Raw genomic sequence first — 23,864 nt, forward strand, 5'->3', positions numbered from 1 at the left:
TCAAGTGAATTCAGCCAGAAGCCCTCTCTCAGAAGAGAGTTACTTCGGAACATTGACTGGGGTCAGAGAGCAGCACTCTGGGAGGAAGTCCACAAGCCCTCTCTCAGAGGCAAGACAGATTCACCTTTGTGCTGGCTGGAGGCTGAAGGACAAATCTTTGGATTTGGAGATATTCCGAGGGAGCTCTTGAAACCAAGCAGAGAGATAGGTCTCTAAGCTACCCAGGCTATATTGGAGACAATAAAAGATCTGAACTTTTATCACCTGGCTGCATTTGGGGTAATTATTGATCTGAACTGATACTAAGGCTGCCTCCAGAAAACCTCCCCGAGAAACCTGCTCTCACCCAGAGAGAACTATTATTTTAAAAGAAGAACAAGAACTTCACATTTTAGCACCCTGAATGAGGGACTGACAGACCCCTCTGATCCTGATTCCAGTGGAAAAGTCTCCTCAACCCAGAAATTAGGGTGAGTACAACAAATAAATTTTGTTAAAAGAGTTAAAGTAGAATTTTCAGCTAAGATGGGACAGATATTTAGAAAATAGCCTGTTTCTGTTCAAGGAAAATGTTTAGAGAGCATTTTCAAAGTTATGGAAAACCAAGATTTGATTATAATTTTGGAGCAGATTACTGAATTTTTAGAAACTGTTAAGTACATATGTCCTTGGTTCTCTATGGAAAAAGAATTGGATTTAGAAGAGTGGAAATTAATAGGAGAAAAACTGGGTGAATACTACAGATCTAATTCAAACTCAATGCAGTGGAAATTAGAAAGAGAGGATCTTTTTTATAATAAAAATGGATCTGACTCAATTTCCAAAGACATAATTAATACATACAATTTAATACAACTGGCTATAAGAAGTTATTTAAGTATTAGAATGAAGAAAAAGAAAGTGCAGCAGGGAGAAATGTCAACTATACTAGGTGAAAAGGAGCAAGAATCAGATAACAATGGAGTTAAGTCAATTCTGAGTGTGATACTTCACAGCAGGAGGAATTAGATCATTCCACATGGGTGGAGGAAGAAGGGGGAGGGAGAAAGGCAGAAACACAGTCAATTTCTCCTGTGAAGCAGAATATGACAAGATTAGAAAAAGCATTAATTAAGGCAAAAAATGAAGGCGAAAAGATATCTGATTTTACAAATGCATATCCTGTGATTAAAAAGCTTGACTCTTCAGGTCAAAAAGAGAGAAAATATACTCCTTTTAATTTGGAAAAAATTAACGATTTGAAAAAGGATTGCACTTTTTATGGGGCTATATCCTCTTATGTTAAGATGTTACTAGATAATTTGTCGTATGAAATCTTAACCCCAAATGATTGGAAATCCATAGCAAAGACATATTTAGAACCTGGACAAAATTTGTTGTGGCTTTCAGAGTTTCATGAATTATGTAGGATTCAAGCCCAAAGCAATAGGCAAACATGAGCTATTGGACAAGTCACTTTTGACCAACTAACGGGTGAAAGTCAGTATGGAGAGAAAATCAGAACAGATTTATTATCCCATAACAGTGTATGAAGCAAATTTCTTTTTTTTTTAATATTTTATTTTATTTAATAACTTTATATTGACAGAATCCATGCCAGGGTAATTTTTTTACAACACTATCCCTTGCACTCGTTTCTGTTCCGATTTTTCCCCTCCCTCCCTCCACCCCCTCCCCTAGATGGCAAGCAGTTCTATACATGTTAGATATGTTGCAGTATATCCTAGATACAGTATATGTTTGCAGAACCAAACCGTTCTCTTGTTGCATAGGGAGAATTGGATTCAGAAGGTAAAAATAACCCGGGAAGAAAAACAAAAATGTAAATAGTTCACATTCGTTTCCCAGTGTTCTTTCTTTGGGTGTAACTGCTTCTGTCCATCATTTATCAATTGAAACTCAGGTCTCTTTGTCAAAGAAATCCACTTCCATCAGAATACATTCGTATGAGCAAATTTCTAAGGCTGCAATAAAAGCTTGGAATTCTCTCCCTGGACAGAAAGATGGAAGTAATAAAGCTTTTACAAAAATAGAGCAAGGTCCCAATGAACCTTTTGCTGATTTTGTGGCACGTTTGAAACAGTTGTAATAAGAACCATTGGAGACAATGCAGCAACAGAAATAATGACCGTCTACATTTGGCTAAGGAAAATGCCAATGAGGTCTGCAAAAGAATTATATGCGGACTAGACAAAGATGCTCCTTTAGAGGAGATCAGAAGATGCTGTGCCACAGTGGGGCACAAATGCTTATTATGCCCAAACTATGATGAACATGGAAAGACAGGGTCCCTCTTGGCAAGGGACTTCTAGAGAAACTCGTAGATGCTTTCAGTGTGGAAAAGTTGGACATTTGAGAGCTCATTGTAGATATGGAGATAGAATGAGAAGACAGGATGAGAGAATAAAACCCAAAACCCCATGTCCAAAATGTAACCGAGGCTTTCACTGGGCCTCTGAATATAGATTGACCCAGAGAAATGAGAGGCAGGGCCCAGCTCCAAGGTATCAATCAAAAGACAGATGGGGCATGATAGCAGCTGAGATTACACCCAGAGAGTCTTTAGAAATTCAGGACTCTCATGTCATCAACCAACAAAAAAGGATTACAGTTGGGGAGAAAACAGGCCTTTTAAGACAACAAAGCAATATCCAGTGCAAATATCTCCAATGTAATTGCCAGATGATGAGGAGAAGTTCCAAAAGTGGCAAATAGAAGGGAATTAGATAAGTTAACTGCTTGGGGAAGAGGCTTTGCTTGTATCTCCACAAGTGGAGAAGGAATCAGATGGGTGCTAATGAGCCATATTCGCCTTGCCAATCAGGGAGAAACAAAAAAAGAGAAAAACCTCAAAACAAAGGAGAAGATTTAAGAAACATCTGACACTGAAAGAGCATGGCTGACAATGAGACTGTTAAAAGAACTTTTTAAACCTTCACGAATCACTGGATTTCCTAACACAAGATGAGACTCGTTTTAGTTCTTGAAAAACCAGCAAGAATCATTGGATTCCTTGAGATGAAAAATTGTTGATGAGACTATTGCAGTACTTCAGAGCTTATAGGAACTATTGGATTCCTTGCACATGAACTAATGGACAATGGGTTCTTTTTGGACTATTTCTAGGACTTATGGACATGTATAAATTCTCATGTTGATTCATGGTATTTGTTACATTACTACTAGCCTGTGTTATATTGCTATGTGCTTATGTAAATTATGTGTAATGCCTCCCATATTGATGGATTTACATATACCATATATATCTGTTTCAAGTTCTGGACCATATTGATGGATTTATATGTACCTGTTTCAAGTGAGCCCCTTCAGAAACCCGCTAATCTGATTTGACTTCCCATTTCCTTTGGTGTTTTCATCTCCCTTCCTGAGATGTCAGGGAGGGCTTGACCACCTTCTTTTTATGGTGTTTTCACTCCTTTTTTGAGCAGTTAGGGAAGGCATGATCACTTTTTGGGGGTTTTCACCTCCTTGATAAGTCAGGGAGGTCATGACCACATTATGTTCTAAAACAAAAGAAAGCGGGAAATGTTGGAATCTTTACAAACTGTTAAAGTCATTAGAGTTGATAGAGACAATAATTATCTAATTTAGCATGGTTCAGTATCACTGATCTGATCTTACAAGGAGACATTTTGGGCCAGAACCTGAAACAAGGTACTAAGTAGAACTAACTGATACAATGCTTGTGTTCACACTTTTACTCATTGGAGTTTTCACGTTTGGGAGATTTCAGGGTTTAGTATGAGATATCCAAATTCACACCTCCCTTGAAGTTCTTAGGGCCAGAGAGCATGCTGGGAGATATCCCACAATCCCATTCTCTCATATATAAGAAACAGACAGAGGCTCTCAGAGAGAGTTCAGCTGAATTAGATTGAAAGGGGAGCGTCAAGTGAGTTCAGCCAGAAGCCCTCTCTCAGAAGAGAGTTACTTTGGAACATTGACTGGGGTCAGAGAGGAGCACTCTGGAAGTCCACAAGCTCTCTCTCAGAGGCAAGACAGATTCACCTTTGTGCTGGCTGGAGGCTGAAGGACAAATCTTTGGATTTGGAGATATTCCGAGGGAGCTCTTGGAACCAAGCAGAGAGATAGGCCTCTAAGCTAACCAGGCTATATTGGAGACAATAAATGCATTTAGGGTAATTATTGATCTGAACTGATACTAAGGCTGCCTCCAGAAAACCTCCCCGAGAAACCTGCTTTCTCCCAGAGAGAACTAATATTTTAAATTAGAACAAGAACTCCACAATGGATGATTGAAAAACTATGATATTTATAATCTTCTGTCCCATTCAGAAAATATTCTACCATCACGTCCTGCTAAGCAAAGAGATGGCAGTCAAGAGCAACATTACTTCAGAAGATAAATGCACACATAAGATGTGACATATTGTTTCCCCTAGCAGAATGTAATAAAGGAAGGACAGGGACTAGCACGTGAGAATTGCTTTGCAATTTTCTTTCTTGTAGCCAAAGAATTCATTACCAAATGGTCAGCCTACAGATATTAAGAATCTTCATACTTAACTAGTTGGTACTCAGAAAACACAATATATTGTTGGGACATAACTAAGCCTTTATAATGAATAAAATGTGCCATAACTTAACACTGGCAGAGACCCCAAGAAATCAGTGTCACCTCCATATTACAATGAGATACATTAAGAACAATTTAAAGCAGGAAAATAGAAAATTTGGCTTAATTGACATGCTAGATGAATATAAAATACTTTAACTTCATTAAACTTCCCTATGCAGAGATAATGTGTCATAGATCTGTGTTCAAAAACTTTCAGTGGATCCCCAAGTACAATTTAAATCCCTTTCTTTAACATTCTTCTGCATGAGCTATACTCCAGCCAAAAAGGGCTTCTCTTATTTCACCTCCCCATACTCCCTCAAAAAAAGAAAAAAAAAATCTGTCTTTCATTTTCTTGCTTGCCTTAGCTGCTTACATTTCTAATTCATGAAAAATGTTTTCCTTCTCCATCCATTTGTTAAAACACAACTCAAAATACTTCCTTTATAACAATTCCGCAACTCCCTTGTCAGTTAAACCTTTGTTATGAGATTTCACGTAGGCCTTTTATTCTGTGCTTCTCTAATGTACTTCTACAATATCCTATATTGTAGTTAGATGTCTATGTCTAATCTTCCTAATACTCTCTTAGTTCCTTAAAGATAGCAGCTATATTAGCTCAATTTTGTATCACCCCAGAACCTGGAATATGATTCTTAACATAGTGGACAGAAGGAAATATTGTTACCATATTTTTGTAGTATAGTTTCTGGAAATAAGTTAAAGAATATTATTAAATTAACTTGGTTTGACTTATGAGACTCTGATTTTTATTTATAATAACAATAATATTGTTAACAATATTATTGTTATTATAAATAAAAATCAGAGTCTCATAAGTCAAACCAAGGAAGATGGACCACCTTCAATAAAATTGTCAGCTTCAGAGAGGCCTACTATCCCTACTACCCTATGGATGCTTGTACTACCTTCTATTGAGAGCATCATAGAATCACAGATTTACATCTGGAAGGAACAGAGGTCATAGAACATAACCTTTTCTTTTTACATTTTGAGGAAAATGACGGGTAGAAAGGTTAAAAAACTTGACCAAAATCACAGAGCTAGAGCCTCTGAGTTAGAATTTGAATCTAGGAATTCCTGACTTACTATTCTAAAAGATCCAGCTCCAAATAAAATAAAAGAATGAAAAGTAGAAGCATAACAGAAGTTTTTCTGCAGGTTTTCTAACTGACAACAAGATATATGTCTTCTGCACTTATGATTCTATTGCTGGGTTCCCATAATACCACCTTCATACTAGTCAAAAGAAAAGAAATAAATAAAAATCTCTCAACACAAACTGTAATAGATAGAAAACATCTATTACTAATGTCTTTTTTTTTTTTTTTTTTTTTTTTTTTTTTTGCTGAGGCAATTGGGGTTAAGTGATTTGCCCAGGGTCACACAGCTAAGGAAGTGTTAAGTGTCTGAGGCACACAGCTGGGAAGTGTTAAGTGTCTGAGGCCAGACTTGAACTCAGGTACTTCTGACTTCAGGGCTAGTTCTCTATCCACTGCTCCACCTAGCTGCCCCTTACTACTAATGTCTTGATAAATAATAAAGTTTAAAGTATGTTTTATAGTAAAGTTATTTAATAGATAAAAATATGAATACATTTCAATAATATTTCAAGGAATAAACAAGGAATTATATTATTATGAATGAATTGATTTCTTTACATCTTAATAGTGAACAAAAAAGGCAAAGGAAATGATGTTTTAAAAGTGTTAAAAGAACATCAGAAGAAAAATATCAGATCTTTGATTTTCATTCTTTACCATTTTTCATTTGGAAAACCAACATGTCTCATTCTTTCCGCTATCACTTTCATGCTAAAGACTCTTAAGGTTGAAAGGTTTCTTGTAAAAAGTACAAGTAAAATTAATAATACAGTGATTCCATCTGAATGAACATGTAACATTCCACATCTGTAATACCCCACCTGACATCTATTTTAAAAAATTTAGGAGGCCTAAGCTTTCTCATCTACAAAAGAAGGAACTTGACAAAACAGGTCCTAATTCTAAATTTTATGATCTTCTGAAATATTTCTTTTAAACTCCAACCACACCAATAAACTTTCATAAAGCATCTCTAGCTGTCTTTGGATGTCAGAAACTAAATCACTCATACAATTTGGAATTGGAAAGGATCTTATTTTATAGAAAACCAAGATCAATATAGGTATTATCTTCATTAATCTTTTCTCATCAAATCAGCTTTTATCTACCTCAAATCATCAATAGTACCCTCAGAGACTAAGGCTCAAAACCTCAGAATGATTTTTGTGTAAGAGAAGCAATGAGAAGGGAGAAAATATCATTCATGACATTCTTTCAATTTTTCCTTTAAGATGTTTCTCATCCATTCTCCTTTCCATTCTCCTATTATAAGCACTTAATCAAGACTACTATTCTATATACTGTAATAGGACCAACTTTCCTGACTTTAGTCTGCCCTCATAATGCAGCCATAAGATCAATTTAACAATTTCAAAATATAACTTCCCTGCTTAAGAAAATCAGTGGCAACAAAATAAACAAATAAATAAATACCATTTAAAAAAAGAAAGAAAGAAAGAAAATTTACCAGGACTTATCTAAAAAAAAAGAAAAAGAAAAAAAAAAAATCAGTGGCTCCCCATTACCTATACATCAACTTTTCAGATGTTATCTAGGAAGGAACTTAGTTGAAAAGAATGTCAAGAAAAGATAAACAGACAGAAATAAAGACCAACACTTTCTATCATATTCCACTACATATTTCACAATAAATTCAAAATGGATATATGACCTAAATATCCATACCATATCTGATAAAAAATCAGATCAACCTATGAAAAAAAAAGAGAAAAGAAGATCATAAAGCTTTCACAATTACGAGTAAGGGGTAAACACTCAAAAGATAGGAACAATTACAAAAGATAAAATAATTTTGATTACATTAAATAAAAAGGTTTTATAAAAAAAATTAATGCACTTAGTATAAAAAGGGAGGTGGCCAAATGTTACCACTATTTCTAATTAGAATTTAATATCTAAGACATATATAGAAAACCAAGAGAAATATGTAAAACCAATAGACAATTTGTCCAAGGCTATAAACAAATGGTTCTCAAAAGACTGTCAACTTTTAACAGAATGTTCCAAAATACTAATAAAAGAAATACATAGCAAAATAATTATGATGCTGGCAAACTACTGGAAAAAATAATAATGGCAATAGTCTTCGTTGAAGAAGCTATAGCAAAACAGGTACATTAATGTATGGCTAGTGAAGCTATAAATTGGTATAAGTAATTTGGGATTATGCAAAAATATTCACATATCCATACCTTCTCTCCCAGAGATTCCACTATTAGGCACATACCCCAAGGAGTACAATGATAAAAAAGAAAAGCTCCTTTTGCACCAAAATATTTACATCAGCACTTTTTGTGCAAAGAACTGGAAATAAAGTAGATGTCCACTGACTAGGTCATGCTAAATAAATTGTAGAATGATTACTCTGTCATAACAAAGGGTAAATATGACAAAACAAGAGAAGCAAAGAAACCCTTAAAAATGAAATGATGCAAAGCGAAGATATCCAAGAAAACATATACAACTTAAAAAATATTTCTTCAACAGCTATAAATTATTTTTCTTTTTAAAAATCAGTTTGTAAATTTGTCTTTTGCTCTCACCCTCCTCAAATTAAATAGATCCTCTGTCTTCTCTATCCATTCTGTGAGAATTTTTTTGTCTCTTCTTTGAATTTCTATTTTGGTTTTTACCTGGGAAGTGATTTATTGTAAAGTATTTTATCTATTCTTTTCATCTTTTACTGATGAATATTTAGAGAGATAAATTTCCCACATGGATTGCTTTGGTTCTATTTCAAAAGTGTTAATATGCTGTCTCATTGTTGCCATTTTGACAAAATTATTTTTTGTTTCTATAATTTGTTCTTTGACCCACACATTCTTTAGGATATTAGGCTACATTTAATTTTAGATCCTTTCTTTAAATACTCTTAATTGTAATTTTTGTTGTGTAGTAGGCAGCAAAAGATATATTTAGTATCTCTTCTGTAAAGTATGAGATACAAAGTTGGGATATGTATATACTTCTTTTGATTCCTATTTAGTAATCATTAGAGGTCTATCAAGTTAATATCTCAAATTCTACCTGGGGCCTTAAGTTTTTCTTATTTATATTTTTATTGACTTTATATAGATCTAAAAAGAACACACTGAATTCCTCAAGTTTTATGGTTGTGTTTCCTTTCTCTCTATAATTCAATTAGCTTTGTCTTGAAATATTTTGATTCTATACCACTAAGGACATAAATATTTAGTGCTTTCAATAAAATAGCATATATTATCTTCTATCTACATGACATTGTGATAATTACTGGGAATATAAAGATTTAATAGTCCCTATTCTCAAAGAACTAGCAATATAAAGGGGAAGGAACATACAAACTATGTAAAGAATGGAGAGAGAGAGAGAACGCGCTAGTTCACAATTAATATAATTTCAAATAACACAAAATTCAATTTAGTGGCAACTGTAATATAATACAGGTCATATTTAATGTGAATCAAAATCCAACACAACAAATGCAAGCTAATCAAATGTTTTAACACTGCACCAAGTTGTCAGTCTGTACTTGCTTAAGCTGAGTATGGATAAGACAAGCCACTGAATACTTTAACAAGAATTGTATTTTTTTTTTCTAACAATGTAAAAAACAAAAGACATCAATAAAAAATGCCAGTTTCAGAATAGTCAAGTAAATGCCTACTATGTACAAAGTGTCATGCAACCCTTTGGAATATAAGGAAAGGCAAAAGACAATTCTTGCTCTCTAGGGCAATCTGATAGAGGAAGATAATATATAAAAGAAGCTAGGGGGAATGGAGGAGAAGGAGGAAAAGGAAAGTGGAGGGTGTGGAAACATAACCAGGTATGGGAAAGGACATTATCAAGTCTGGAGGAGTGTGGCCTTTTCCAATCAAAGTTTCCTGGGAAGGGTCCCAGGGAAAAGAAACACAGAGGAAAGTGTGAGTTTCAGGATTGATCTTATATTACAATATAGTGAAATTTCAGAAAACATGATGAAATCCAGAAGAATACAACCAGGTTGGAAATGAAAAAAGTGAAAGTAATGGGGGGGGGGGGGGGGAGGGCACTCTTTAATAAAATGAGCAAAAACGAAGAACACTTCTGATGTAAATATTGCCATCACTAAAAAAAGAAGCTTAGAACAAAAATTTAATATAACTGAATGGCAGCAATATGGTCCTTCAGTAACACTAAAATAGGATGAAATGTTGGAATATCAATCTATAAAATATTATAAAATATGCAGGTGAAACAAAAGGGCAAAGTTACACCAGTTTTTGTGGCCTACAAACAATTACAATGAACAGGAATGTTACACTGATAGAAATGAAACATCTTTTAGCTGTATGGTTTCAAAATTATAATAAAAAACACATTCCTTTTAACAACTATTCAGATAAAATCATCAAGTATATGATAATGAAAGATAATAAAAATGAAGAGGATAATGAGGAAATAAGACATAATGTAAAACTACTCTGCAGTGAGCAGAGTACATATGGGATATGAGAGTTAGATATCTTGATATTTTGAAGCAAATAATTAAAAAAAGAGTAGGTTAAAAAGTAAATTTTTAATTTAGTGAATGAAACAGACTTATTCTGGAAAAGGATGCATTTTAGAACTTACATTTCTAAGAAGGAAAAACTCAACTTTAATTTAAAGCATCTAATTTTTATTAGGAGGTAATTTAGGGGATTTTATTTTTTATACTATCCTTATAATTAATATTTTATATTTATATTTTACTTAGAGGACTTTAAATTAAAAACAACGCTTGTTTATTTCCTGAAATACTTGTACTCTAGGAAGTTACAACCATCTACTACTATTCTTTGATGGTCAAATAAGAAAGCATAAGTGACTAAAGCTATTTTCTAAAGCTGCTGAAAAATACTTCAAGGACAACAATATTATATTTAAAGCATTATTAATTTCTGATAACATCTTTGGTAACTTGATTTATTGTATGAAAAAAGAGCATGCAAATTTGCCAAGATATAAATAAAGCTCTCAGCATCTACCAGCACATATATGAAAATTTAAAGAAGTTTTAAACTACATTGCCAAAATATTTTAAGTAAAAGGTTTTTTCTATATCATCAATGTAGGCTTTAGCAACTACATTCCAGGATTGTTGTGAAGATCAAATAAAATAATATCTGTAAAGCTCTTAGCATAGTGTTGGATAACAGGGTAGCTGCTGAACAAATCCTTGTTTTCTCCCTTTGGTAAAATTAGTCAGGAATTTTTTTAAATTTTGTTTTCTATAACTATTTTATTACCTTGTTTCTAATAAACCTGAAATTGAAATCCGTTTTTCTTATCCTTTGCTATAATGTTAAAAGATTTTTAAAATTTATTCTTTAAAATATTAATTGCATATTTTCATTGGGCTAAAACCAGTTAACATGTTTTACATATATTTATAACTTTGAAAAATGAAAATTCACAAATATGTAACCCCTCTGCAGGAGTCATTACTTGCATGAATCAGGACCGGGGCAGGACAACTTGGAGGTAATTTCTGAGGGAGAACACTAAAACCCTGCTTTTTTTGATTCATCTGAAACAATAATAAATATGGCTCCAACCCCTAATCAAGTTCTGAATATTTTTCAAGCTTGTTTCCTGTAAACAACTTATTTTTGATTCTGCTATCCTCCTGTTCAAGTCACATTCACAATTATGTTACTCTTCCCTCCATCTTATCATATTTTTTCCTCTTTTTCCTTCTTACCCATTCATAAAGATAAGGGAAAAAAAGGAACAGATTCAACACCAATTATATATAACTGAAATAGGGTATAAAGTGTGTTCAGGGAAGACTAGTAACTCTGGTATAAGGGTTGCCAAGCCCTTTTCAGGTCTGCTTTCTACCTCTGGTGAAATCTCACCTGTGGCTCCAAGAAGCTGTAGCATGCGCAGTGGCCACACCCCGGTAAACCATTTTGACACTCAGGCTAAACCAGGTTGAGGGTAACAGAGGGGTCTCTTTGGTGAATTAGAGGGATGTCTACCCCAAGCATGTGAAGATTTCCCTTGGCGGAATGGGCAGATGAGAACAATTTGTTCCAATGGGCCATGAAGGCTGCAGAAGCGGGCGCCGGGGAATGCTTAGAGCTTGTTTAGATATCGAAGACACCAAGGTCATCCATCGCATCCTGAGCCATCGTCAGTCTTCTTGACTTTTGCCTTGCCACTGGACTGTGGTGATTCTGGAAGAGAGAGTGAGGCCTACAAAGTCAAGCAACCCTACCTCACTTAAATCCAATTTATGTGCAAAGCAAAAGACATTACCTAACCATTTTACCATTTTTACCTATCTCAAAGTCCTGTAGTGACAGGCAAATGATGAAGCAGTAGGTATGGATGCAATGGGAATTGTAGTCACAACCCTGCACACAGGCAGCCAGGCCACAGGGTCATCTTCTCACTGAAATGAAGCAGCAGTGGAATTTGGCAGCCCCTGGGTGTCTCAGCAGTCTTTTTAAAGGCCTGCATGGCTCTCCTACTATTAGAAAGGGGTTACAAAAGGGGCCCTAAAAATTTTCTGCTTCACCCAACCCTGGCATCCTTATCACAGTAGGGGAAGGGGGGAAATCCCACCCTGCAGTCGAAAAAAATGTACAAAAACTTTTGCAAAGATGATTTCACTCACCATTGATACGTGAAATGTGCGCACGCTTATGGACAACACGAAATCCAGTAGACCTGAAAGACGAACAGCTTTTGTTGCAAAAGAACTCAGCAGATATCACATCCAAATAGCAGCCATGAGTGAAACAAGGCTGACAAATGAAGGCCAATTTACCAAAATCAGAGCTGAAGACTTGTTTTTCTGTAGTGGCCACACTAAACAGGAGCACCATGAAGCTGGCCCAAGTTTTGCAATCAAAACTAATCTAGTCAACAAGCTTGTATGCCTACCAAAAGGTCACCCTGCCTACCAAAAGGGGTGACCAACAGACTCATGAAAATATGAATGCCTCTTTCAGGAAAATGCCATGCCACCATCAGCAGTGCATCTGTTCCTGCTATGAATGACCCTAATGAGGTCAATAAAAAAATTTAGGAAGACCTGAAGATCCTCATTATCACTGTGCTGAAAGAGTACAAGTTTATAATTCTGGGTGATTTTAATGCAAGAATAGGCACAGACTACCAGACATAGTCACCGCACATGGCAGAGAATCCTTGAGAGGAATGCAATCAGCATTAGCAACATCAATTGTCACTTATTACTGAAGGCTTGTGCATCTCATAACCTTCTCATCACCAGTACTATCTTCTGCTTACCTAAATACTTTGTGGATGCACTCTCATCTCAAACATTTTATAGACTATGTCACTGTAAGGAGAAGAAATTTGAGCGCAATTAAGGTAATGTGTGGTGCAAAATGTTGAAGAGATTATAGATATACTCTCCAAGCTAAATGGTCATTCAGCAAAAGAAGGGACCTCACGACAAGATGACTATCAGAAGACTTAATGAAAAACAGATTAGAGCATTTCTCCAAAAAAAAAAAAAAAAAAAAAAACAGTTTGGTGCTAACTTGAAGGAAAAGCTGAGCAAACTCACAACTGGCAATAATGAATCAGAAAAGGAGTAGGAAGCTTTCAAAAATTTGGTACACAACATTGCATTTACTCATCTGGACCAACATTCTCACGAACATCAAGACTGGTTTGATGAAAATCATGGGAAAATTCAACAGCTGCTAAATGAAAAATAAGAACTCTACAGGATTTACCAGCAGGATAGTTCATCCCTCTCTAAAAAGGAGGCATTTAATTTCATCAAAAGTAAAGTACAAACTAAGCTTAGAGAGATGCAGGATTCTAGATTCAGTAAGAAGGCAGAAGAAATTCAGTTTTACACTGATATGATGTTCTGAAGGGTATTTATGGGCCAAAGACCTGTGGTACACGTCAACTACTCAGTATTAATAGTCATATTAATTTGTGTTAAGGACATGAGAGAGAAATGTATTGAATACTTTTATAATTTTCTCAATGTCATCAAGCAGTGCTAAAACCATTAACTGTCTACCTCAAGTTGGAATCAATCAACCTAGCAGAAGTTCCAATTGAAGAAGTTCTAAATGCCCTCCTCTCATGTGTCAAAGTATCTGATAATGATTCTATTCTAGCTGAGATTTACAAGGGGAGATCTACTGCTCATACAAAAGCTGACTGAAATATAGGTTATAAAACTATATATATGTGTGTGTGTATGTGTATTTTAAAAGTTATAAGGCAAGAGAAGGTTTTCCCCCCAGGAGTTCAAGATTACTTCCATAAAGGTATAATGGTCACATGTAACAGGGGAGGGAAAAATAAAATATTTATTTTTAAAATAGGCTGATCCTTCACCTGAAAGACAATCATCTACCTGAGAGCCAGGGTGGTTTCAAAAAAGGCTGAGGAATGGTTGATACAGTGCTTACTGCCTGACAACTCCAGAAGTGCCAGGAGTAGATCCAATTCATCAGTCTATCCAAGGGTTTGTGTAAAATTATGGCAAAATTTGAGTGCAAGAGAAGTTTATCAGTGTTGTGTATCAGTTTCATAACAGCATGTCTACGTGCTGGATGATGTTCTTGCACTTTTCCAGTCATCAATGGGGTAAAGCAAGGGTATATGTCTGCTACCATGCTAAATTTTAGCATTATGTTTTCAACAATATCAGATTCCTTCAATGGGATGAAAATAGCATCAAGGTCAGCTACCAGACCAGGGTTAAAAAACCTTGAAAAGGCTTTAAGCCACAACTAAAAGTGAAGGGAAGAGTTGGTATGTGACTTTTTTTGCACAATCAAAAAACACAATGCAGCCTCTGAAACCAAGATGAAACAAAGTATGGATTCTCTGCTGCTTGTCCTAATTTTAGCAACAACAAAAACAGAGGTTCTTCACCAGCCAGCATACCACCATCCATTTGTGCACCCATGTGTTACATCAAATGGAAAAATACTGAATGCTGTAGATAAATTCACTTATCTCAGCAATATACTTTCCAAGGATGTACACACAGTACCTATTGCCAGAGCTAGTACAGTATTTGGGAGGTCCTAAAGGAAAATTTGGGAGAGAAGAAGTATTAGACTGCCTACCAAACTGAAGTTCTACAGTCATTGTGCTGGTCTCATTGGGGCTATGATACCTGGACATTATTCTAACACTATGCCAGGAAACTAAATCATTTCCATTTGAATTGTCTTAAAAAGATTATAAAGATCACCTAGCAAGATAAGATGCCAAATCACCAACCTGCCAAGTATTCAAACTCTACTGCCAAAGAACACAACTTAGATGAGCTGGCCAAGTTGTTTAAATGCCAAACATACATTTGCCTAAAAATCTATCTTATGGAGAACTCACATAAGACAAGCATTCACATGGAGTTCAGAAGAAACAATACAAGGATATTCTCAAGGATCTCTAAAGAGCTTTGAAATTGATTATGTGACATAGGAGATGCTGCCAAAAGAATATTCAGCATGATATACCTACATCAAGAAGTGCTCTACGAAAGAAGCAGATTTGCAGGAGCCCAAAAGGACCATGAGATGTGCAAATTTAGAGACATCTTCACTCCACATGTTCATGTAGACTATTTTTGCCCAACCTGTGATATAGCTTTTCGAACTGCCTTATTTCTTGCCTTCCTTAATATAAAATAAAAATTAAAATCACCATTCTCTCAAGCTTTCATCTTTGCTATCTCCTATACCTCAATCTAATCAATTGCCAAGTTGTTATTGACTTCCTTCTGATACTGAAATTAGCATGCAAAATTCTTTGAGGTCCAAAAGAATTTTATGCAGATCTATATTAATAATGAAAGTCATAAATAAAACAAGAATTGGCCTATAATAAAATAAGAATACTGCCCAAGCAGTGTCTAGGATTCACAAATATGAACAAAGGAAGAGTATAGGACAATTACTCGGAAGAAAGACAAGTACTAAGGTTACCACTTCTAGTAGGTCAAACAAAGCAGGAAGATGCTTGAAATGATCAACACTGAATATTCAATGCTCATATTTCAAGGTCAAATGATTTATCTATTTTCAGCATAGAGGCTGCAATCCTTCCCATATAAAAAGTTAAAGAGACTAGAAGAAAACCTCTCTATTCTAAGATATTAAAAAAAAAAAAAAAGCCTCAAAATCAAAACAACAAACAATAACAAAATCCAGGAAAGCTTCAGTGTAAAAACAAAGAATAAAAACATAGAAAAGAATCTTGACCTATAATAGGAGATTAAAGTTTGAAGAAATGTAAACAAAAGAAAAAGGAAAAGATCATTGGAACTGGACATCTGGAGCTAAAAAAACAAAGTTATGTGAGAAGACAGAATTGTACATTCTGAAAAAGAAGCAGCAGCTATTTGTCCTCCAAAGAATTGTATTATGAATCCATGAGCTGTCAGATGAGAATTGATTAAGAGTCAAAAGGAGAAGAGAAAAGTAGTGGTGCCTGGTGACTCCCTGCTGCAATATACTGAAATAAGATTCCCAAAGTAGAAGCAGAGGCAGAGGTACAGTAGCAGTGGGACAGTGATGTAGTAGACAGTACTTTGGGCTCCATCAGCAATGACAACTGAGAGAAAAGCTGAGCCCAGAGGCAATAGGTTAAAGAGAAACATTGGGCAACAGTAAGATAGGTAAAAATACTGGCTTCTGCAATATAGACATTGGCATGGGCAATGGAAAATGAAGTCCAGAGTAGTCCTTGAAGGACTAATGGATGTCACCTTTGGGAGGCGATTACTTTCCGACAACAGGAAGGTAAAAGTGTCTACTCAGCAAACACAGAATAAAGATGGGGTTAGTCCTTCAGAGGCTTCTTATGAAGCAAAGACTTGGTCTTCCCTACCTTAGACTCCATGGAGTTGTCAAAGAGCAGAAAGTTCTGAATGCTGGATCACAAAACCCTAAGTGAATAGTATAGTACAGGACAATTCTTCCTGACTTGTGATAATGATCCTGATTAAACAGAAAAAATGCTATTTTTTCATTTGTAGTCCTGATAGCTCTTTGTATTATTCTTGCTCTTGGTCATTTCTTTACATCAAGAAATCAGTTAAGAATTAGAATTTAAGAATCCTAGATTTACATGAATTGATGCAAAGTGAAATGAGCAGAACAATGTACCCAGTAATAGCAATATTATAGGATAATCAACTGTGAATCACTTAGCTCTTCTTAACATTACAATGATCTAAGACAATCTGAAGGACTTATAATGAAAAATACAGCCTATCTCTAGCGAAAGAACTGATGGAGTCTGAATGCAGATTGAAGCTGCTTTATTTCCTTTTCATAAAATGATAAATATAGAAATAGGTTTTGTAAAAAAGCATATAACCAATACTGAATTGCTTGCCTTCACAAGAGGGAGGGAAGGAAGGAAAAGAATAGTTTGAGACACTAATTTTTTTTTTTTTTTAATGTTAAGGGTCTTTACATATAAGTAGGGGAAAAATGAAATTGATTAAAAACAAACAAAAAAAAAGGAATTAGTTTCCTACACCAACCACATTATATACAGGATTCAAGTCTGGCCTTGGCTCTCTCATATTCAGAAACTCCTTTAAGGGCCTATTAAACATTATTTTATTTTGTTTTTGCTATATTCAGATAAGAGTCTGACATCCAAGGTATCTAGCCAATAAGAACAATTATCAAAAGAATTGCAAAATTGTAATTTTTTTTGAAAAAATGCTCCAAAACACTAACAAGAGAAATTAATATCAAAATAATTCTCAGGATTAACATGACACCCAGCAAGCTGACAAAAAGTACCCATGTGGAGCTACTTGCACCCCCAGGTCAGAGCTGGCCTGTAACAATAATAAAGTTAAGTAGAAGAGGAACAAAAAAGTCAAACTCAAAGAGAAAAGAATCTCTGTGGGCATAATGAGTTAAAAAAAAAAAATCAACATTATCTGTGTTGTATTTTAAAAACCATTTTCCTGAATAACTGTTTACATTTTTGTTTTTCTTCCCAGGTTATTTTTTACCTTCTGAATCCAATTCTTCCTGTGCAACAAGAGAACTCTTCGGTTTTGCACACATATATTGTATCTAGGCTATATGGTGACATATTCAACATGTATAGGACTACTTGCCATCTGGGGAAGAGGGTGAAGGGAGGGAGGGGAAAAGTTGGAACAGAAGTGAGTGCAAGGGATAATGGTGTAAAAAAAATTACCCAGGCATGGGTTCTGTCAATAAAAAGTTATAATAAAAAAATAAATAAATAAAAATAAATAAAACAAAGACTAAAAAAACAAACAAAAAAACTCATTTTCCAATTACATTTTAATTTGAATCAGGCCACACAGTCTGATTTAGGGTGGCCATGCTGGCCAGGCATTACCAGTGAGCGACACCTCTGCTCTAAAATTCCTTAAGGACCTTACCACCAAGGAGTGTGATGTGCTGTCTCAATCCCCTGCTTACCTCCCCTTCCCAAAATAGGCTAGTTTTTCCTTTAAAAATGGCTTTCAGAGTTGGCTGGCTCAACTCACTGACATAGCTTTCTGATCACTTAGGTACCCCCCCCCCAAAAAAAAAAAAAAAAAAGGCCAGGACATCTAGCTCCTCTCTAAGTCTTCAGACATCAGACCTGAAGCTAGAGCTAGAATGGAAGGCTGTTTTCAGCTGAAAATCCTAAACATCCCCCCTTCCCTGATCTCAACAGCCTTCACTTAATATAGCCAAGTAAAATTCTTTTTTTTAAATCTGTAAATGGATTGAGTCTCAATTTGTTCCAATTTCTGATCATATAGCAACATATGTATCTATATATCTATATGCTACAAATGTGATTACCTTACTTACCTGCCCAAATTCCACTAATTTGGATATCTGCAATATCCTTTACTTTTTTTTGTCAATTAGTACGATGGGAAAAAAAACAAAACACTATTTCTGGAGTCATAATGATGAGGGAGTGAAATTGTGTACTCTGTAAAATCATTCTAAAATTGTGTTCCCTTTGATCTGTAAAAAGAGGAAGATTCAGAATCTCAGGCCCTCCTGGGAAAGCAGGTTTCCCCAGACAAGTCAAGCATCATTATTCAACTGGAAATCTTGGTCAAAAGTACTTCCACTGATCTTTTAGGGGTGCCTACTTCTTCAGGAAATTTCAGATTCTGGAAAAGATCTTGGTCTGATAATCAGCTCAAACTGCCCCCAACCCCCTGCTGGTTTTCTGTTTACTAATAAAATAGGTTTCTGTTCATTCCTTCCTTGCAGAATGTCCAAAGTAGTATGCTTTGCCTCTCTGGCATAGCTACCAGGACGCCTGCCCTCTGTGAAGACATTCTGTTCACCGTGCCAGCCTCCATTTCCCTAATAGAACTTTACTACTTGGAAGTCAGTCATCCTAGCAAAACTGACTTCTCATCCAATAATGGATCTGCCTTTTTGCCACTTAATATTTTGGGTTCCTGAATTCTTTCATGTGGATCAAAAAAGTTTTCCCACACCTCAACACTCCTCACTGCCACTAACCCCATCAGCAATAGCCTGCCAAATTAACTTCAATTCTGATGTTTACTACCTGTATGACATTAGGTAAGAGGCAAGTCACAACCTTGGGCCTCTTCCTTTGAGGTCCCTTCCAGTTCTAGTTATAAGCTTTTGATTCTCCATAGTCACTGCCCTAGTTCAACCTCTGGAGGTTGTATCAGAATAGGCTCATAGTCTTTCAACTTCCAGTTTGTCTAATCCCACACACTACAATTAGCATAATCATTCAGAACACTATACAATACTCTGTTAATACATTAATCCCCAGCATTGTTGTTAAGTAGTTTTCCTTGTGTCCAGCTCTTCACAATCCCACTGGGGCTTTTTGGCAAAGATAATGCCATTCCCTTCTCTAACTCATTTTACAAATGAGGAAACTGAGGCAAACAAAATTAAGTGATAAGGTCACAAAAATAGTGAATGTCTGAGGTTGGATGTGAATTGAGGTCTTCCTGACTCCAGACCTGGCACTCTATCCACTGTGTCACTGAACTGCCCACTACTTAATGGAAAAAAACTAAATTCCTGGATTTATGTATGATAAAGCTGGAAAAGTCATTTGGAGCCTTTTTGTAAAGAGTTTAAAATGTTATATTTTATTCTAGAGATAATAGCCATTTCAAATTTACTGAGTTGACAAGTGACAGTGTCAGATCTATGCTGTAAATTTACTATCACTTTAAGCTCTATGAAGGATATAACAGATAAGTAGAAATTGAAACAAGAGATAGAGGTAATGCCCTTCATGAATTTTACAATCCAGCCAAAAGGACCAGCCTTAGTAAAATATTCTCTCCCTTAAATCAAAAACAGCACTCATGCTTCTTAGAATCTCTTACTTTCTTCAAAGTTCATTTAATTACATACTTAGGTTCAAAAATAAACAAGTAACCTGCAGCTTAGTATAGTGGGAAGACCATTAACTATGTAGTCAAAAAGACCTGGGTCAAATACCATCTCTGATATTACCTATGTGTCCTTGAGCATATCACTTAATCTCCTTGGAATCTGGACTACATAGACTAGACAGCCTGAGGTCCCTTCCAGCTCTAAAACAAAACAAGAGCAGTATGTCAATGTTTTATCTATCACACCAGCAAAGCAACCTGAAAACAACTGGCTGACATTTAACGGACCCCAAAACCTTAGGGAAGGGAGAGCGTGGAAGAGTGGTAGCGTTGCCACATCCGCATCCCCACCCTCTATGCCCTGCTCGGTCCTTCCTTGCACCAGTACAACCTAAATATTTGCCATGCCACGTCCCAATCTGTCTCCCAAGCGCGGTTCTCTCACACGGCCTCCGCTGCCTTCTTCCCCGGCCCTACACACCAGCCTCCATCTCCCGAGAGGGGTACAGAGGATAGGGTGGGCGCGGCCACTCCTGCTGAGGTTGCGCAGGACTGACTGCCTGACAGCACCAGGCCTGCGGTGGGCTAGCTAGACCGAGAATCCTAGGAGAGCAGAGCCTCGTCAGCCCAGCCCGCCCGGCTCGGACCGGCCCGGCTCGACCCGGCCCGGCCCCACCCGAAGTCTCGAGGCCGCCTACCGGCTGAAGCGGATTCAGCCGAGGCCCAAACAACCCTGCCTACCCTGGGCCTTTTCGGTCCTTTCGGCGCGTCAGTCTCACCTGAACAGTGTCAAACCGACATTTTCGCAAACCAGACTGGACCGGACCAGACCCACTTCTCAGCTTCCCGATTTTGCCTCCGCTTAAAGCTTTCCCCAGCAAGCTCCGTCCTCGCTCGCGCTCGCTCTCCTCCCCCGTGCCGCGTCACGCGCAGCACAGACCTCCGCGCGCGATACTTCAGGCGGGCGGGGCAGTCACAAAACCTCTCTGTGACGCAAGTCGGGGAGGGTGTGGGTTCGGAGCGTCCAGGCAGACAGTATTATGAGAAGGCGAAGGATAGCCTCACGAGGAAGGGAGGAGATGGGAGGGGAGGAAAGGGAGGGAAAGAGGGAAGGTGAGGGCGCATATTCAGGGCAGCTACGGGTTAGCCGGGGCATTTTTTTCTTTAGCCACGCAAGAGTGGAAAAGCGTGGTGGAGTTCTTGCGCAAGCGCGGAGGATTGCCGCAAAGATCTAAATGCAAGGGCCCGCCCGGAAGATCTAAATGCAAGGGCCCGCCCGGAAGATCTAAATGCAAGGGCCCCGCCCGGTTCCTTCCCCCTTCGCCGCCACAGCTCATCCTGGATGTCTTGCTAAGGAAGCGCTATCCCTGGGGAAGAATTGTTGAGGAAGCGCTGTCCCTGGGGAAGAATTGTTCTCCGCTGCGTGCGCAAGGTGAAAGAGCTCGGATCAGGTTGAAATCCCATCCTTCTTCCTGGCTTACCTGCTGTGTAACATTGACAAAGTCCTGTTCATTTCTCGTACCTCGGTTCCCTCATCTGTAAAATGACTAGATTAGACTAAATCATTGGTTCTTCAATCTTTTTTTTTTTTATCTTAAAACCTCTTTACACTTTAAAATTGCCGAGGACATCCCTCTCCCCCACCTTCTAGAGCTTTTGTTTGAGTTGTAGCTATGAAATTTACTATATTATTCTATTATGAAATTAGTTTTGACCTAGCAGACCTCAGGGACCCACAGGAGTCCTCCTGAATCGCATATAACAAGTCCCTTCCAACTAGCCTATGGGTTTCCTTACGCCTGAAAATGCTCCCTTCCTCTTATCCAAAAAACACTCCTGCATTCTTTTATAGTTTTTCATTTTAAATGCTGTCCTTGAAATCATTTTAACTTGATTTAGAAAAGCTAGAGAGGAAGAACGGAAAAAATTGTGATTTATCCTTGCCGTGGGATTATTAAAATGGGAGAAATGGATGCAAGGGATATTTCAAAGGAAGACAAGGACAAAATGTGGCAACTATTTAGATAGAAGGAATAATAGTAATTCAAAAGAAGAGGGGTGTGGAAAAAAAGAAGGAATTTGGAGTCAAAGATGACTTGGACCTTAAAGATATTTCCTTTCATTGAACTCAAAGTAAAATACTTTCATGAGACTACTATGTAAATTAAGCTATTTAAGCTGAAAAATATCAGAGAACAGTTTCCTTTAAAAGTGCTAATAGTTATAATATTCATAGAATTTTTCAGGAGATTGCCTTGCTTTTAGGCTTGACAATAATTTAAAATATCCATAATCAGTCTCAACTCAAAAATATCTAGCTTCTCCTACCTTCCCAAGATAGGTTGTAATCTCTATTAAGTACTATAGTAAGTATGTTAATCAAATAAATTTGTGAATTAGCTGTCACCTTTAAATAGGACAGGGAAATAAAAGAATGAATGAATGAATGAATGAATAAATAAGCTGTTTTTGTTAATTGCCTACTTTATTTCTGACTCTTAGATACAGGAGTTCTTGACCCAAAAGAATTTACACACCAGGCAAGAGTGATAGTTAAACATATGAAACAATAAGGAAATAATAGAAAGAAGCATATAATCAAGTACTCAAGTACAATAGGAGTTCAAAAAAAAAGGGTGGTTGGGGAGGAGGGGAGGTGGGACATCAATGTGTAGACTATGGTGACTAGGTGGGGAAGATCAGAGGTGGTGAAATACATCTTTTGCCACCAGTGATCAACAAGCTGAGCAGTCAGCTATCCCCTGAGCCAGAATACCAAGGGCTTCCATGCTTCTCCAGTCTCTCCTATATAAAACTTTCCTAGAAGTTCTCGACACTCAGAGTCTGTCTTTGTCTTTAAAGTTAAGGCAAAGGAGCAAAAGGGGGAAAAATTACTTCTCTTCAGTGTCCCTCTTTGGACGTCAGTTTCAATTTCCTCCTCATGTGGCTAAAAGAGACTCTTAGCCAAATTTCACATTTTACAGATCAGGAAACTTGAGCTTTGTTCTGATTCCAACTCTTTGTTCTGGATCACTCAGGGGATAATAATAGTAGCAGAGGAAGCAATAGGTAAGAATGAGTTTGACGTGTCAGAACAATGAAACTGAATTGACTGAATAGAATTCAAAATGAGATATGAGAGAAAAAGTGAGAGAGGAAGAGTACAGCACGATTATGGAAACTTGTGAATAATAGGAAAGGGAAGAAGTCTAGTGATGACTTCAGGGTTTTAAATCTGGGTGACACAGTGGTGATTAATTGACAAAAAAATCAGGAAGCTAAGTGAGATAACTTGTCTGGGTAGAAGATGATGAGCTTAATTTGGGACACAGAATTTATAGCTGGAATGAACCTTAAGGTCTAAGAATCCAGCCCCTTAATACTATAGAAGAAACAGACTTTGAGAAACAGAATCACACAACTAGGAAGCAGCAAAGCTAATAATCGGAGAAAATTGAATTTGAAGTTAGAGAACAGAACATCTACTAGACAATTATTGGTTATAAGACTGTTAGTGAAAGATAATAATTGGAAAAAGGAATTAAGGAGTCATCTACTTGGAAGTGGCCTGCAAAAAAGTTCTACATGAATTTCTGAAGATGAGCACACATCATTAACAAGGTCAGAAAAATTTGGCTACCTCCAGATTGTGATGCATGAAATCTGAAATGACAGAGGAAATAAAAGTTCAAGCTTTCAAACATTGATTTATTAAGCAATACATGCCTAACAATTAGAAAAAGGCCTCCTCAGCTTG

At 36.8% G+C, this 23,864-nt stretch overlaps 1 protein-coding gene across 7 annotated transcripts in view; it reads right to left on the reverse strand.

Annotated features, from left to right (window-relative positions):
- The window catches only part of NDEL1 (nudE neurodevelopment protein 1 like 1), a 97,112-nt gene extending 74,927 nt beyond the window's left edge, over window positions 1-22,185 (reverse strand). For 2 of the 7 annotated variants that reach the window (XM_051995714.1, XM_051995712.1), the window contains exons 1-2: window positions 20,887-22,185; window positions 12,374-12,426 (exon numbers count right to left, since the gene is read on the reverse strand). In XM_051995714.1, the coding sequence (XP_051851674.1) occupies window positions 12,374-12,376 (3 nt within the window). In that variant the 5' untranslated portion in view covers window positions 12,377-12,426; window positions 20,887-22,185. Of the gene's footprint in view, window positions 1-11,609; window positions 11,931-12,034; window positions 12,057-12,373; window positions 12,427-20,886 lie in introns of those variants that run through there. The other 5 variants (XM_051995709.1, XR_007953414.1, XM_051995708.1 and 2 more) reach the window with 5 other exon arrangements.
- Window positions 22,186-23,864: the final 1,679 nt, after the last annotated feature.

The sequence above is a fragment of the Antechinus flavipes genome, chromosome 4, assembly GCF_016432865.1.
Source record: "Antechinus flavipes isolate AdamAnt ecotype Samford, QLD, Australia chromosome 4, AdamAnt_v2, whole genome shotgun sequence".
NCBI classification, from domain to species: Eukaryota; Metazoa; Chordata; class Mammalia; order Dasyuromorphia; family Dasyuridae; genus Antechinus; species Antechinus flavipes.